Source organism: Ambystoma mexicanum, chromosome 1q, assembly GCF_040938575.1.
Source record: "Ambystoma mexicanum isolate Mex_15411 chromosome 1q, UKY_AmexF1_1, whole genome shotgun sequence".
Lineage (NCBI taxonomy): Eukaryota > Metazoa > Chordata > Amphibia > Caudata > Ambystomatidae > Ambystoma > Ambystoma mexicanum.
In genome coordinates this window covers 1,035,864,454-1,035,881,640 of record NC_090922.1, presented here as the reverse complement: position 1 = coordinate 1,035,881,640, position 17,187 = coordinate 1,035,864,454, and the positions used below count along the sequence as shown (strand labels likewise).

The 17,187-nt window shown below is 43.7% G+C and overlaps 1 protein-coding gene across 1 annotated transcript in view; it reads left to right on the top strand.

Moving 5' to 3' along the window:
* The window catches only part of LOC138540883 (vitellogenin-A2-like), a 69,077-nt gene that overhangs the window by 26,599 nt on the left and 25,291 nt on the right, over nucleotides 1-17,187 (top strand). The window contains exons 19-25 of the mRNA XM_069641716.1: nucleotides 6,478-6,663; nucleotides 6,980-7,127; nucleotides 7,672-7,897; nucleotides 8,017-8,189; nucleotides 12,205-12,789; nucleotides 13,907-13,957; nucleotides 16,153-16,260. Of these exons, the coding sequence (XP_069497817.1) occupies nucleotides 6,478-6,663; nucleotides 6,980-7,127; nucleotides 7,672-7,897; nucleotides 8,017-8,189; nucleotides 12,205-12,789; nucleotides 13,907-13,957; nucleotides 16,153-16,260 (1,477 nt within the window). The remainder of the gene's footprint in view (nucleotides 1-6,477; nucleotides 6,664-6,979; nucleotides 7,128-7,671; nucleotides 7,898-8,016; nucleotides 8,190-12,204; nucleotides 12,790-13,906; nucleotides 13,958-16,152; nucleotides 16,261-17,187) is intronic.

Below are 17,187 nucleotides of genomic sequence, written 5' to 3'. Positions count from 1 at the left end.
CTTCTAATAAATGCTTAAGATAAGCTAGCAGTTTAACAATAAACATAGTGTGGGGATGACAAACTCTGGATCAATTGGGCGCTGGTAGGGTATGATGGTCCAGTGGTCGCTGTTGAGCGATTTTGATGAATTATATGGTCCAGTCAGGTCTTAATCATTAATTTGTTTATTTTTGGTTAGTTAGCACCAAAGAAAACATCATTGTAGAAATGAATGACAAGTTTTTGACATGGTAAATCGCTACACAGCCGACGCGCGTTTCAACTTAAGTCTTTTTCAAGGCCAATTGAGTTAAGGGGTGGGCTTCAAGATACTGTAGGCTGGTCCTCCCAGATAAGGGCGCCAGGGGGGCTAGATAGCCGATCGTTGGCCGGGTCCGGCGGTTTCGTTGCGTGCGAGCGTTCTCGGAAATCCGTGTGCTGAGATTCGGAAACAAGAAAAGAGGAGGTGCGCAGGAGAAAGGGAGTCCCGCCACGATTAACTCCACCCTTGCTAAAACTATAACAATAAACATAGGCAGATTTAACAAGTTCACAAAGGGGGGTAGAATAGAATGTTCCGTTATTTGGCTCCATGCCTATGTAACTCAACCCCGATTACACATAGGGATCTGCCCTACTTACAAGAATAACCTACTAATTCCCAATGCATTATAGCTAAGGAACCAACCTGCCAGTTGTATTGCATGTGAGCTGACAATTTAGTCCTAGTGCAATGAGGCCACTTGAATTCTAAAAGTACCGCCATTAACATACCATAGCATAACACAACACAACATAACATAGCACATTATAATTAGCTGGAAGATTAAAATGCTATCCACGTCTAGTTAATGTCCATCATGTCAGCTCTAGTCTCCCTGACAAGTGCTGTCCTTGTGTATATAATATGCAAGTTTTACTCTTTTAAGCACTGCAAAGATCCATTGGTGCTATATGGCAATGGATAAGCTGGTGTAGTTAGTGTTTATGCTTGGATTCAACTGTCATCTTGGTGGATTTCATATGGTAATGAGTTCAAATTCTGTGATGTCTGCTTACAGAACAGCTTTTGCAAATTGAAGATCAAAGAGAACAGGCAGGACAGATATAACTACATGTATCAGTAATCAAACTGGGCCTTTGACAAAGAAAATTGCAATGTGAAATGCAGATGGTCTTGTTCACTAGGGTAAGCTAGGGTGATGTGGCCTTATCACTTGAACCTCGTTTTAATGTATTTATTTAATTAATATGGAGTTTCTTTATGGCTCCAGCACATAATACTTATTCAGTTCACAGTCCTGTATTGACTAGATGATCGCAAAGTCAGTGGCTATAGTGACTGTGTAGAGAATGCGGGATCTTTCCCCAATAGTGGAAAAGCCAGACATTGGCTCTCATTACAGGGTTGCCGGTTGCCAGTAAAACCGTCCGGAAGGCGGCGGGTTACCGGCAACCCTGTAACACTGTTTCGGCCACCTGCCTTGCCGGTGCCATCGGGGTATCATGACAGGCATCTTCCTGATGTGTAGCAGGTTGATCTGTTCAGCTCTGGTAGCAGAGACAGTGAAATGATGGAGCTTTAGATTGCTATTGTTGGAGGACCCCAAAGATGCAAGCCTTGAACACTTGGGGAGGTGCTCGGGGGAAGAAGGTGGTCATAAACAGGGGTTGAGGCATTGAGGGCTGGAAGATAAAGGAATTCAGTTTGAGAGGTTTCCAGCATTAGACAATGGAGACACAGGTAGTTGAGAGCATGTGGATACCTCTGAGAATAGGTCTGGTGTGAAGGTGGGAATTGAGAAGAAGAATTAAGTTTATTAATACTGAGGTTGAAGGGTGTAACCCTTATGGACTGTCCATGCGGTCTCCGTTGCTGTTAAGTTACAGGTGCAATACATGAATACCCCTTTCCTGTAATATGACTGTTTTCATGCCTGTATGGAACGGTGGATGGTTGAGCAGCTGGGGGGTCCAGAGTGGGCCCTGGGTAACAGACTTCCAGATCAATCGATTTCTAATCATGTCTGCTTCATTTATATTTAGATCAGAAGGGCTGGGACAAATTATAACATAGTAAAATCTCAAAACTTTTTGGACCATTGCCCTGGCGGCTCTGTATGCAAAACAAAGGGGCTTGAATGTGATTTCTTGCTTCACAGGTGGAGAGATTTCAGAATGGAGGCTAAATGGTCAGTGTTCCTGATCAATGAATACTCTGCCAACATGTTATTACAAACCTTGGCAGACTATTCTGTACTTATCAAAGCCAAACAATGGCTACTTAAGGAGGCCATGGTAGATGTTACCAACACAGTTGAGTTGTGTTGAAACTAGTGCATTAATCTCAGAAACCTCATGGCAAAATGAATGTTTAATCTAAGGCCATCTTGTAATCCACGATGATCCCAAGATTCATTATGGAGATGACGATAGGGAGCCACTTCATCTCCATATGCTGAGCAAAGTGCTCTTTGGGGCAGACATTGATGAAGGATGTATCCACCCCTAGAGGAAGCAAGAACAATGCCCTACTCTCATGGAGGATTTGCACTGTAAATTAGTTTTCGGCTTAAATATTATTATATGGTGAATCAAGGCATTGATGGGCAATGTAATAAAAGGGAGATTGATTTTCTCTAATGAGAGCCTTTACATGCCTGTGCCTTTATGCAAATTAACACTTCCTGATATGGTTCCTATATATTTAATACTCTTGATTGAGTCATGATTGTATTCTACTGTACTAATGTAGAGCCATCCAGGCTGTTCTCATTTCCTGATGTCCGCTCTAGTTATAATTTTGCATAGACAGCGGGTCTTCCATTGTCTGTTCGGTTAATACTGACATGAACCATAGCTATAAAATAAATCAGCAGACAAAAATGTGGACCAATAAATACATGCCAACATTTTGATGCAGCTAGAGGGGAGAATCCATCACGGGAAGCAGGAGAAATACATTTTCCCACAGGATTGCACTGGGGTAACAATTATTTTAGGTGGGAGAAAGTGAAAAATAACAATATTTTAAAATTGAACGATCAGGAGTCTCCCTCCTACATCTAGAGGGTTGGCATGTATGCAATATGAATGGTGGCTTTTGTCCTGTCACCCAAGAATGTGTTATACAAACTGCAATGTATTTGTTTAAGTGGCCTGGAGTTCATTGTGATCTGGGTAGCCTATGGCAACCTATACATGGTACAGGCTCAGAATGTTCCAGGCAACCAAGGTTGATGGGAATGTTTCTGATGATATATATTAGATTTGGAGATAGCAATCTTATAGTTGTGGTTAGGTTGGACTCGACATAGGAGAAAACAAACTTTCCAAAGAGAAACCCTTACCAAACCTATTTGAGAGACATTTATTCGAACGTTTTGAGAGATTCCTTCCGGGGGAAAGAAACACGTATTTAGGGAATGTTTGTACTCAGCTTCATCAAAATGCTGGATGGAGTGACACCAAACATTCCCTAAACACGTGTTTCTTTACATTTTCCCTTAGACATTTCTTTTTTAAAAAGCTATCCAAAAAAGGGAAAACGTGAGGCGGCACAAAAATTCTGAGCTCACTGACCAGCCCGTAGAAGTGCATGCTGCTATTGCAGAGCCTGGTTAGTTCATTTGGATTGGCAGATCGATGAACTGAAGTGGACAGAAGTTAGAAGCAGCTTGGTTAAATTAAAGAAAGCAATTCGGATTGGTTGGTGATGTACTGCACATTTTTAGTTGGCTGCCATCTTGATCTAAGGACTTCACCTGGGGGTTTGCAGGTACTATGTTGAAAGTGATTGGGAAACGGGCATGGACCAACACTCTGGGTCACTCACACAACGGGTTATGGGCTGCACTAGAATCTGACTTGGTTTAATGGAAAGGTGGCGGATTTGTCAATATGGTCTTCACCCTTAGCTTTATGACCCCAATTAAATTGTGCAGATCAGGATCTGTGAACCTGTCTTTTAGATGGTGGTGGTCAATGGGGGTGTGTTTGTTGTACTGTGAGCATAGTCATAGGCAGTGGCCCAGGCACAGTTATTCCCCTGGAATAGTGTCCACCGGGCATAGCTGTGGGAACTTTGGGTAACTTTGATGTGCCTGAGGCACTAGCCATTACAAGTGGGCACATTGGCTCTCTATGAGGTGGCCAGGGCATTGCCAGATGCCACGCACTGGCAAAGGGTTTGCTGGGCATGGCCAACGGCCAGATCCAGTGGGTAATTTATGACTCTTTGAGGTACACTGTTCATGGCCAAAGGTCATGCCCCAGACCAAGTGTCTACAGTGACCACTGCAGGTATGTTAGTGTAGATCATTAAATCAAAATAAACAAATAACAAAAAACCTACTCGAGTTATAGATAACCTTCTTTAATAATATTTTAAAAATTCACAGAAAAACCTTCACTTGAAATAACATTTTGTTTTCAGAGCAAAAAATAAAAAGCAGACACATTCACCAGTTATGATGACCAAGCCAACCATAGGTTGGACACCACCCGTGACTGCCCATGATGTGTTCTATCAATAAGCCAAGATGTGGTCTGATGTCTAAGAGATGGTTGTTGGATCAGAAAACCTGTGCTCAAATCCCTATATCCTCAGGTGCCTCGGTTCCCTTCTCTGATGCTCTGTAAAAAAATACTTCGAAAGAAGCTTTGTAGCGCCACTCGGTGCAGCATAAAAAAAGTGACCTGCTTTCCTTTGAATATCATTAAGTGGCCTGGGAAATGGTTTTAGGAACAGAAAAACGATTAGTTTGACATTTCTGAAGTAGCATCCTGTTCTGTATGAAAAGGTGCCCAGTCGTTGCCACTTTGTGGTTTGAATAGCTCATGTGTATGCCTGTGCAAAACGGTCAGAGGAAATAGGATAAGAAATTAGGGCCTTACAAGGGAGGAATGCCCAGTGCATACTTGAAACTCAACCCCTCCAAGGCCAAATTCCTACTCCTCACCAACAACACCAAACACCCTGGCTATCAACCATGAATTCTAAGGGAGTCACACATGAGCTCATCTCATACACCAAATCCCTAGGGTTCCATATTGGCAAACACCTCTCCTTCAAGACACACATAGCTAAGAAAACTCAGACAGCTTGGTATCAGCTCTCCCTCCCGTAAGAAAGTCAAGACCTTCCTCCCTCCATACAGCTTTAGATCCACCGTTCAAGCACTGGTCTTATTCCACCTGGATGGGGCAGTGCACCCCTCAAAGGCATCCCGTCCTCCCTTGTGCCCCTGAGAGTGTCCTACACACGGCTGCACACCTCATCAAGGGCTTACACAGATACAACCATATCACCTGGTCCCTCTTCGGCCTTCACTGGCTCCCACTGCAGGCATGAATCACCTTCAAGTTTTGCTACATCATCTATAAGGCAGTCGCCCATAAGTCACCAAGCTACCTTGCGAGAATCTCAGCATCTCCGGAGGACAGCATATCACCAGGAAGCCAGGACATGTGCAGACTTGAAATCCGCAGCTGCAAAAAGGAAAGGACCAGAAAACAAGCCTTCTCTGCCTACACCCCAACAATATGGAAATTCCTCCCTGTCAGCATCAGATTGGCCCCAATGCTCCTACAATTCAGAAAAGAACTCATGACCTACCTCTTCAGGGAATCTCTCTGCCTCAACACATACACCATCACATCGCCCCTCGGGCCATCGACTTACTAGAGGCCGCCTGCCCCTCTCCTCCCCGCCACATGGTACAGCTGTACCCCTCTGATGTGCCCATCTGTATCCAATCCCCCCACTGTATATCTGCATTGTTATCTCTGGAAATCACTCTGTTATGCATCTGTACTGTTGTAAACCTCTGTAAAGTGTTCTGTTATGCATCTGTACTGTTGTACACCTTTTTAAAGCGCTATGTTGCTTCTCGAAGCCAGGTCTGCGCTCAATAAATACCATAATAATAATACAAATAATAAATGGAGCCTTCACGACCCACAGAGGGAAAAGGGACATTTAAAATATTTGTACTATTTCCAGCTCGGTTGCGCTGTAAAAAGGAATAAAATAAAAACTCTTCTTAGGGTGCTGTTGGGTGCAGTCCATGGGAAGCTCAGGGGGCGTTCAGAGCAGGACAGAGGGGTTCTTTAGGAGAGCGCAGAGGGGCTCTTAGAATGACAGATTCATATTTGCAGATAACAGAAGGTTTGAATTGGTAACCTGCAAAATATTCAAGATTCACTTTTGGGGAAGTTCGCCCAGCCCTACTCATTCAATTCTAAAGTGCCCTAACTTTCGTTTGAAGCTCTAGTATGCAGTGATATGATACCTATCCATACAGAATGATATGGCATTCAACACAGGTGTACTTTAGAGAGTTTAGGAAGTATGCATCACCATAACCAGAAAATACAATCATTGGACATGGTTCTGTTGTAGGTTAATCACAGCCCACCAAAATTAAACCATATAGTTTCCTTATATGCAAATCAGATTACCATGTCACACATGTGCTTTTAATGTCTCTTTCAGCATGTCTGCACACACAGTGGCAGTGATGGGAATCAACACCCACCTGATCCAGACTGGAATTGAGGTTCATGCCAAACTCCGCACCAATGCCCCAATGAGGTTCAGAGCCAAGATAGACATGAAATCCCAAAACATCAAAGTGGAGACCACGCCATGCCAGCAGGAGAATGAAATCTTTGTTGCAAGGTAAGCATATTCACCTTTAGCATTTAAGGGGTTAAAGGACACCTCATGCACTTGGCAATCACTTTAAATGTATATAAACTTGCAAAGAGTTCTGTTTCAATATTATGGCATTTTTCTCTATGATGTCTGTTAGTATATAGTTCCTCAGCTATGTTGTTTCAGGAGTCCCTGTTTAACTGGGATATGTTGTTTATGAATGTGACAAACTCAACATTTTTGTATTTTACTAAAAATGACGTCAGTCTGAGAAGCCCAAATTAGAATGTCTTAAATGTCCCGGGCACCTTTTGACCTATTTGTAATATTGTATTCTCAGGGCTCAGGTGTTTGCTGTTACGAGGAACGTAGAAGACTTGGATGCAGCTAAAAAGACCCCCCTTTTACCACAAGGAGCAGTGCCAAACATTCTAAAGAAACACTTTGAGACAACTGGAAAGTCCTCGGCGGAAGCTGCCAGCATGATGGTAAGCTCCATAGTGGGTGGTGGATCTATCCAGCATCTGTCCCTTTTCGACCAGGTTAGAAATCTGTCTGCTGCGAAGAGGGACACGTTTCTAAATATAGATTTGATTGTTAAATCCACACCATACTCTCCCATGCTCACCTCTTCAGTCTCCAACCATTTGTTCACCGGCCCAATTAACTGATGGTTAATGATGGAAAATGTAACACACAGGGGCATGGCCCCAACCAATTAGGAGGCTAGAAACACGAACTTGCACCAATGGCCTAAGCTCATGTTCCTTTAGAGCTCTGGCACCACAGCCCACCCAATAACACCATTTATTTAGTACTTAGCCTGTCCAATTTCCCCCATCTCTGCCATGCGCTCACCTCCAATATCTCTACCATCCCAATTTAGCACTTACCCACTTACCATGATTCTGCCACCTTTTTAGCCATCTGCTCTGACTCCCGTTCCTGGTGGGCATCAACATTGAAAAGGGACTTATACCCTATCCTACATTATTGCATCAGGTCACTGATATTTGTCTTTGTTTAATACAGGATGTATCCTCAGAACTGATGTCCAAGAAGTATGCCTACTCTACGGAGGAAGGAAGTCACCGTACTGCGGCAGTGAGTCAAATCGCCTATCGTAAATGTGCCAAGGTAACCACTTTTGGTTTCCAAACCTGCCTTGAGACCAAAGTACAAAGTGCAGCATTCCTTCGCAGTACACCTCTCTACAAAGTAGTTGGAGAACATGAAGCTAAGATCATCATAAAGCCAGGTAAGATTGTTGCTGAAAGAAAATCCACATTCCTTCATTCTTTATGTGAACCCTGGAAAGCATGAAAGCAGCTGATGGTAGTAGAGCATGACATAATGCAATGCTCATTCTGTTTCCAGCACGTACAGAAGCTGCCATCGACAAGATACTGCTGGAGATCCAGGCAGGACCAAAGGCAGCATCTAAGATTCTCACCATGGTAACCATGGAGGGAAACCAAGATGAAGAACTTGAAGACTCTGTGGTTCAAATGAAGCTGAAGAAGATTCTGGGAATTGACGAGGATTATAAGGTAAATGTTTTTTACATCCACATCGATTGCTGCTGACCTTGCAGGATCTCCCAGGAACTGTCCAAAAAGGAATTCTCTTCTGACTGGTCTCTGCCCTAGTGACATACAACCACTTGTCTTCTGTACATGACTTTTAATATTCCCTGGAATCATTGTCAAAGCTGAGGCTTTGTGTGCTAATTCTGTGAATACTCTCTATTCATTCAGTGAAGTTCCTGTAGAGACTTACTGCAGAACCATAGCTGAGGAGAGAGTGTGCAGTGGTATTAGGCATCCACAATTCATCCTGGTCTCTACATGTGCCAGGACCGCCACTACAACCACTGGCTAGTTATGGAAGCCAACTATAGCAGCTGGTTTAGGAGCCAGTGCTTAGTTCTGGGCATGCTCAGAGTCACATGTTTAAGCCCCAACATGTTACATTGTGACTTTCACCCAGGTGAAGTTTATGAACTGATTGCCCAGTTTAACTGAGTTTAACTGTACTCTTCCGTGACCTCTGCAACACCCTCTCCCTGTCCATCCTCCCCTCTGGCCCGACTCACTCTGCAGGGCACATACTAAATTTTTTGATCTCTGACCTCGCCCTCTCCATCCCTCTGACCACTCTTCTCTCCTGGAGTGAACACTCCCTCCTCTCCTCTCATCTCTCCCTCTCTTTTCCCCAAGCCAAGCCTACCCCAACACTGCCACCTACCTTCTCGCACTTCCGGCCCATGAAGCGTGTGTCAGTTGAGGCTTTTGCGGCCACCTTCTCTCCCCCCTCCACCTCTGGCTGTCTCACATTCTGACACAGTCCTGTCTGTGCTCTACTCTCGCCCCTTTCATGAGGATCTGTTTGAAGTCCAAAGCCAAGTGCAATTCCTAGTATGACTTTGACCTACGTACACTTAAACGTAAGTGTAGGGCACCTGAGAGGAAATGGAGGGCTTCTTGTTCATCCTCTGACAAACTGGCCTGTTGCCTGCTCCAAAGGCAATACCGACTCTCTGTCCTCACCAAGAAGAGAGTCCACATTCAAGCTCATGTCTCTGCGGCATCTAACAACTCAGCCAAACTGTACCCCTCCTGTTGCCACCCAGGCTCTTTGCAATGCCCTTGCCTATCATTTTATCTAAAAAACCCAGGACATCCTGTCCACCCTCTCCGCCCCTCCTCTCCCTTCTCTGTCTGTGCTTGCTGACCCTCCTTCAGCCACCCCCCCCACCCTCCTTCTTGTCCTTTCCTCTTTTCTCCCTTGATGAGGTCGCTAGACAAGTCCGATCTATGAAAGCCTCATCAAAACAGGTTCAACCCTGTTCCTCTAAAACCATCAAGGACCACATTGACACCCTCGCTCCTGCCCTTGCTGACTTTTGCAACCACTCCTTTACCTCAGGATCCTTCCCCTCCCCTCTGAAGCACTCCCTTGTGCATGCTCTTCTCAAGAAACCCACAACTGATCGTTCTTGTCTGGCTAACTATCGGCCAATTTCCATTTCTCCCTTTCTTGGCAAACTGCTGGAAAAGTTGGCCATCTCTCAGCTTAACCTTCATTCCGATTCTGTTGGCTGTCTCCATGACCACCAATCTGGCTTCAGAGCTCCAGAAGCACGGAAACTGCTCTCCTGAACTCCGTGAAGATCTGCTCGCCAACCTTGACTCTAACATTCCCTCTGTCCTCATCCTCCTTGATCTCTCCTCTGCCTGCAACACGGTCAAACATACCATCCTGCTCAACCGTCTCAGTGATAGCCTGGGTATCACTGATCAGGCTCTGGCCTGGCTGACTTCTTTCCTCTCTTATCGACCTTCCCACGTCTAACTTGGGTCCTTCCTGTCATCTATCTTCCTCTCTACCTGTGGTGTTCTCCAGGGGTCTACCCTGTCGCCCTGGCTTTTCAACCAATACCTGGCAACACTCGCCCACTGCATTGCCATTTTCTGCTTAGATTTCCAGTGGTACGCTGATGAAAATCAACTCATTTTCAGGCTGCCTTCGGCAACCTCCTCTCATCTCTGATTGCCTAACTGCCATTCAAGACTGGTGTGCCACCAATGATCTTTGTCTGAATGCCAGCAAGACAGAGATCCTTCTCATCGGCACTCCTTCGTCATCCTTTGCCCTCACTCTCTGGCCGGCTTCACATGGCCCTCCTCCTACTCCCACCTGCAAGGCTAAGAACCTCAGGGTCTTCTTTGACTCCACACTTTCCTTCTCCGCCCACATCTCTGAGGTCTCTAAAAAGTCAAACTTCCTACTGCACCTCTTCAGAGGTACTCTTCCTTTCCTCTCCTTCCCCCAGAAGCTCATGGTCTCCCAAGCTCTGGTTCTCTCTAGATTGGACTATTGTAACAGCTTCTTTGTAAATCTACCTGCCTCTACTCTCTGCCCTCTGTAACTAATCCAGAACAGGACTGTGAGACTTGCCCTTGGCCTCAAGCCCTGGGATCGTATCTCTCAATCTCTGATATCTCTCAATTGGCTCTCAGTGGATGCAAGGATTAAATTCAAAACCCTCTGAATTGTCCACAAGGCTTTCTGGGGCCTGGGTCCAAAATACCTTCAGTTATCCCTCTATAAATACCTCCCCCCTCGAGCTCTTCGCTCTTCTACCTCTAACTCCCTCAGGGTCAGTCGTTTTTCAAAGAAACAAGCTGGGGGTAGAGCTCTGTCTTTGGCTGGGGCCTCCATCTGGAACAGTCTCCCTGCCACTCTAAAACTTGACGAGAACCATCTCCGGTTCCGGACGCACCTGAAGACCTTCCTCTTTGCTTCTGCCTTCGCTCCCCCTCTCCCCTGCTGATCTGTTCTCTCGTGCACCTGGCCACCCTCTGTCTTCTGGGCCCAGGTACCTGCTCACCCTGTCACCCACCCCCCCACACTGCCTCCGGGCTACCCCTTGCACTGGTGTCTGTATCTGTACCTATACAGTCACCCCCTTTTTCCTCCTGCACTTATCAGACCTACCCTGTCTGCTGCCTTAATCACAGAACTTGCGAATTGCTGGCTGCACTACCACTGTTTGTTGCCTTATTATTTATTTATTATTATTTATCTGTTTCTCCTTTGCCCCGCACTTTCCACTTCTCACCCCTTCCATGCACTTTTCCCCTCCCCCTTTCCCATGAACTTGCTCGTTCTCAATGCCACTGGGCCTAGTAAGATCGTTATTTTTGTTCTCCCCTGTTCCCCTCCCTTGCCTTGTCGCGCTCTGAAACACTTGTGAACGAGCGCAATAGAAATAAAATATCAATATCAACATCAACTTGTCAGGCCAATTTCCAGAGCCCTAAGGGTATTTGCGTCACACCTTTCTGTATTGGATTCATTTTGCTAATCACTACACATCCTTACATGAATAAATTAGGATTGGCCTGAACTGGTCTGCAAATTAATGCATTTTAGAACAAAAAGAATTGTGACCACATCTGCACCACTAGTCCTGTGGAGGAAGCTTACACTTGACCAAATGAAAGTGAAAGTTACGTTTTGTAAAACAAAATAATTACCAAACTACATTTAATAAATTGATAAATATTGGAGCTTTTCGGAAAGGCAATCTTAAAAACGATAATTTAAAGATGAAATTCCTAATTTAAGGCAGGTTTATACAGCAATACTTTACTACCAGACAGACTAGCACCTTTGAATTCAATCCAAAATAGGCAATACCTCTCAAGAAATACATTTTTATTGCATATATGATGATGTGATACATTTTCACACCTCAACTAATAATTAGGTATTTTTCAAATTAGGCCTTTACTATTATGATTGGAAAATGTGAGACATGCTCAGCTGCTCTAACACTGAGTTTGAATCTCTAAAACTTATTTTTTAAAGCTCAGTTTGAATTATGTTATTCTGTACAGCACGCTTTAAAATATGTTGTATGAAACATAACATGATCTTGTTTGCTAGAGCAATTAAAGATGAGGTTTTCTGCAGTTCAGCTAGATTAAAACAAGTAGATATAATGTTCACCTTTATTCAGAGGTAACGGAAGATAATCTATTGGCATTTTATTTACAGGTGAGAAATGGAAGCTTAAAGCAAAAGAAGCAGAAACACGTTAAACCTCACAAAGAAGTGGTACCAAATGTGGCAGAGGTGGCAACGAATCGAAAGCAGCGGCGCTCCTCTAGTTCATCCAGCTCTTCCTCCTCCTCCTCCTCCTCCTCCTCCTCCTCCTCTTCATCATCATCCAGCAGCCCGTCTAGCAGCAGTCAGCAAAAAAAACGAAATGACAGAGAGGCAGATAAGCACCGAAGACAGAGCAGCAGTAGCAGCAGTAGCAGTAGCCATAGTAGCAGTAGCAGCAGCAGTAGCAGTAGCAGTAGTAGTAGCAGCAGCCAGCAAAGTGCTCGCCATGGAAACAGGAATCAGCATCATCAAAATAAGAGCAACAAAGAAAGGACTCCTGGCAATCGGGGTGGTAGCAGCAGCAGTAGCAGCAGCAGCAGCAGTAGCAGTAGCAATGAGAGCAGACACAGAGGTCATAGAACAAGTGCTCGCCATGGAAAGCAACAGCAGCACCAGCAGGACCGTAAGAAGCAATGGAGCATTAGCAGTGCCAGCAGCAGCAGCAGTAGCAGCAACGAGTCTGCCAGGAAACGGGTAGGCTTTTTTATAAACAAATCATGAGCTAAGTTTAAATGTCCTAATTTCTGTGAAAGTCCTGGTTGTTGTTTCTTTTTAAAATATCAAAAACGGTGCAAGATCTTACATAGAGGATGACCTCATTAGGTTCATTACTATTTGCATCTGCTAACCTTCATGATCAGATGGCCTCTTCCTCAGGCATTAACTGAAAATGAACGCTAATTTATTAGGAAGAACTGTTGGGAGTATAAGTGGACTCGGCAAATGAAGAAACATGTTTGCATTTTGTGGTGATTAAGAGGAAAAGGGATGTCTAGAGACAATAATACTGTGAAAGGAAATTTACTTGGATGAGGTAGAGGAAATTCTTCCAGTGTGCTTGAACTTATTTTTTGTGGGGTTAGACAAAATGTGACATCAAATATTGTGAAATTGTAAGTGTACACCTATTTATAACACAAAAGCTTTCAGTCTGAATGAGGTGGAGGTGTAAGAAATGCATGGACACATTCTATAGCGATGATGATTTCCTGCACAGTTTTATTTTTATTGTTCAAAGCGGGGGCCTAGCTCGAGAGCAGCGGAGCCCTGTACAGAGTGTGGATAGCCCGCATTTGGGCTGCCATCTTTTAAGAGCAGTGCAATACTGTGAGATATGTGCTCAGTATGTGTGAATACAGACTGTGAAACCAATTAACCATATTTCCATGTAGAGTGTACGACACCTTGTGGGGAATCTTCATGCTGTTCTTTGGGGATCACTCTTCTGTTCCCTGTGCACCAGCTAGATTTCTGCAGATTTCCTTGACCATGGTTTTCATGGCAGAATCCATTACAGTTCTCGGCCATGTGCATGGTTATATGACACACATCATCAATTACTGCCTATGTCCTTTATGGTGAAAGGCACGTAACCCTGCGTAGTCACATGTTCCTGTGCCATTCCCAGCACAGATGCATTAACTTGCTGATCAGTTTCTCCCCTGTGCAGAGAAAAAGATGTGCCAGCATTCATGAACCTTTGCTCATTTACTGACCCCATGGAAATTGGTTTTAAGTCTGCAGAATTTGTTAGATGGCCTGCACCTCACACACTTCTAAAACAATAACAATCTTCTTTTTTTGCATTCAGAACACTCCTGAGATTTATGAGCTTCGATTCAACCCAACAAACAGAAATGCGGTAAGTTTTCATTCAACATGTATTTGGGTGAATCACGTCTGATTTGGGATTTAATAGTGTAAATCATGTGGGGCGCTGAACAGGTACTTTGAATTGTTTCAGCTGCTCCAGGCACACAGAAGGTGGGAAGGGCTATAAGCACCTTTTCTGACCGAGTACATGCTCTACTTTGCGACTTTTAGTTAATAGCATGTGAGAGGATGTACAGGACTACCAATGCCAAGTGCAGTAAGAAGAACCAGCCATTGTTCGTAATGGCGAGCGGCACCAGCATGGTCTGAGCTCAATTTAGCACCATGCAGCATAGCACAGGAACAGACTGTGGTCTGCTGCAAAGGTACCCACTGTCACAGTGTGTGTTTGCTTGGAAGGTTACATGAAACACCGTCATGGGAAGATGTGTTATCCCACCACTCACTAGTTGTGTGTCCTGAGGAAATTCCTTAGAAAGAAGGTATTCATGGATTGGCAAAGGAACGTTTCACCATGAAATAAACAGACATCTTTTGATGTAAGAGAAGGAAATAGTACAATTCTGCAGAAAGGGAGGGGGATGGCATATAGTAATGTAGAAATAAAGACAGAGACACCAGGGTGAAGATTACTCAAGATGCTGGACGGATGTGGAAAAAATAAACCCCAAGCCTTCAATGGAAGGCATTGCAAATCATCCCAAAGCTCTACAAATTCCATGTGTCTGGCTTTCGAACCTATGATATCATTCTGTTTCCTTAAAAATGCCTCTGACTGTAATATTTGAGAAAACACATAGCAACATATACTTGGTGGGCATATACATTTGTGGGAATGGGACAAGCCTGGGCATCTGCATGTAAGCATGTTGAAAGGTGGGAGATGCCAGGGTGCCACCACAGAACCTCCCAAGGTACCATTTACTGTATCCCTCCTAACCCCTCACAAACCTGAGAGTACATCCTGAACCTCTGCACCCTCCAAAACCAGTTTAGAACAATTACATGCTGAGAACCCCTTTGTTAGCTGAAAAACCGTCACTATTTTCCCTGCAGTGCCTGCAAACACTAAAAAACAGACCTTTGTCAGTTGTGGTTAGCAGGATATCCATAACCTGGACCCCATCAGGCACTGCTCATGAAGCTGAATATATAACATCATATATAACATGCACAATTCCACAGTTCTCACAGCAACATACCCAGCTAAAGAAACACTATAGTACTCCAGATAGACTAGGTCAATATGTTGAGCTTTACTTTCATCTGTTTTTATGGGCAACACAATACCGGGCCCAAGAACATCACAAAGATTATTCTGAAAAGTTTATTTTCCATGACAGTTGGCTCATTGTGCAATGCCATGTAGAGTGCCTGGTCGTGGCAGAGTCAAAGTTACTTTGGACATTTCTGTAGTTTATATGTTTTGTGATGCAACTGTAACATATGTTCCACTCAAGAGATTGTATGGTGATATATGAAATTAATCCCACATAGCTGCTTCACAGATAGGCCTGCCTTAGCAACCGTCTCTCCAGGCGTCCAGCGAAAATTAAACCACCTTCCATAGCACAGAACATAATAACTGACCAGTACGGATTCCTCTGTCCAAATTGCGTTGGTTCAGTTTGTTAACTATGTGATCCCTGAGCAATTAAGCTAAGAATGCAAGATTTTGTAAATTTACACATTTGTACATATTCAATTTTATCTTTTCTTTTGTGTCAAAACTAGTTCTAATCAGATTTAAAACGTATGAAACTTTTGTTGATGATGTAAACTATACTGTTTGAACGGTTGAATTAATCAGCCAAACCAAAAAAAATAAAAAAAATAAATAAATAACTGAAGGACCTGTGAAAGAAGAGAGAACATTTTTTTTGGCTACAGAGAGCACAAGCTACCCATCAGTAATAGGGAGACCACCCAACAGGAGGTCAGAGACACTAGGTGCAAGAGTGGTTCTATTAATCAGACAAACTGGCAGAGAAGGAAGTAAATATTAAATAGAAATGTATTGTTATTATGTAAAGGTTACAGCAATAAGTGGATGAAAGATGGCGTGTTGATTGTGGGTCTCATCAGTTGCAATACAATACATTCCAAAAGACTTTAGCTCAATGATTTCTAATTTAATGTCTGAAAGATAATCCAATATCTGTGCTATCATAAGAGCTTAAAGTATTTTCTAAATAAGCAGCATGCGCAACTTCTTTTTAACAGAATCCCAACAAGAGAACCTCAGGGCGAAGAGTCTCCTCCCAGTCCAGCTCCAGCTCCAGCTCTTCCAGCAGCAGCAGTAACTCTGGAAACAGGAGATCTCCATCGTGGGTAAGGTTGCCATGGTAACTGTGACATAGCATCAGACTTTTTTGGGTTTGTTCAAGTTCTCCAAACCTGATGGAATGACACTGAGCTGTTTGGAAGGTACAAAATGATTGGATTTGATCAGCATCAGTCTTCAGAACTATGCAAGACTTTTGGAATTTAAAAAATCAATTCTTAAAATGTAACATTTAATCTATTCATTTGAAAAGTACATTCTAAATTCCTACGGTTGCTGATACTATTGCAGTGCCACGTGATGTCCCATTAGGCACCAGGTTATCTCATATCCTGTTCAACCTTTACATGTTGCCACTTATTTCTCTTTTGAGAAATGGTTCCCTTTCCTGTAAGTTCCCAGGCCAATGTCGCCCAGTGTTACCTATAAGTATGTGGCCTTCCTTTCTCCTGAAGTTGGGAGGAGATGGTTGGGAAGAACAGGGCAGGCAACTGGCAGCCACGCAAGTATAACACCTGTTAACCTGTACAATGCACCCACACACCTTTGCCCTCAGCGACATGACTGACATCACCCTTATCCAGATTCCAATTGCAACCTGGTGTAATTGGTGTGGCACTCCATGTGCTACTGATCTGTGAATTTATGTTTATTGTAGCTACTTTCTTGTAAGTTCTTTTTTCGTTTCTGACCTTACATTTTACCTTTGTATTCTCAACTGACCTGTACTTTAATTTCTATGCACGCTAGTGGCTTTTAATTTAAAGCCTGCTGTTGCTAATACTGAATTTTGGCCACTAACGACCTGTAATCTAACTTCTGTGGTCACTACTGGACTCTAGGGTCCCGTTTGTGGTCACTACTGGCATGTAATTTAAATTCATTAGTTGTTACCAGCCTGTGATTTAAGTGTTGTGGTTGGTTCCAGCTTTTACGTTAACTCTCATGGTCCATACTGGCCTGTTAGTACTTTC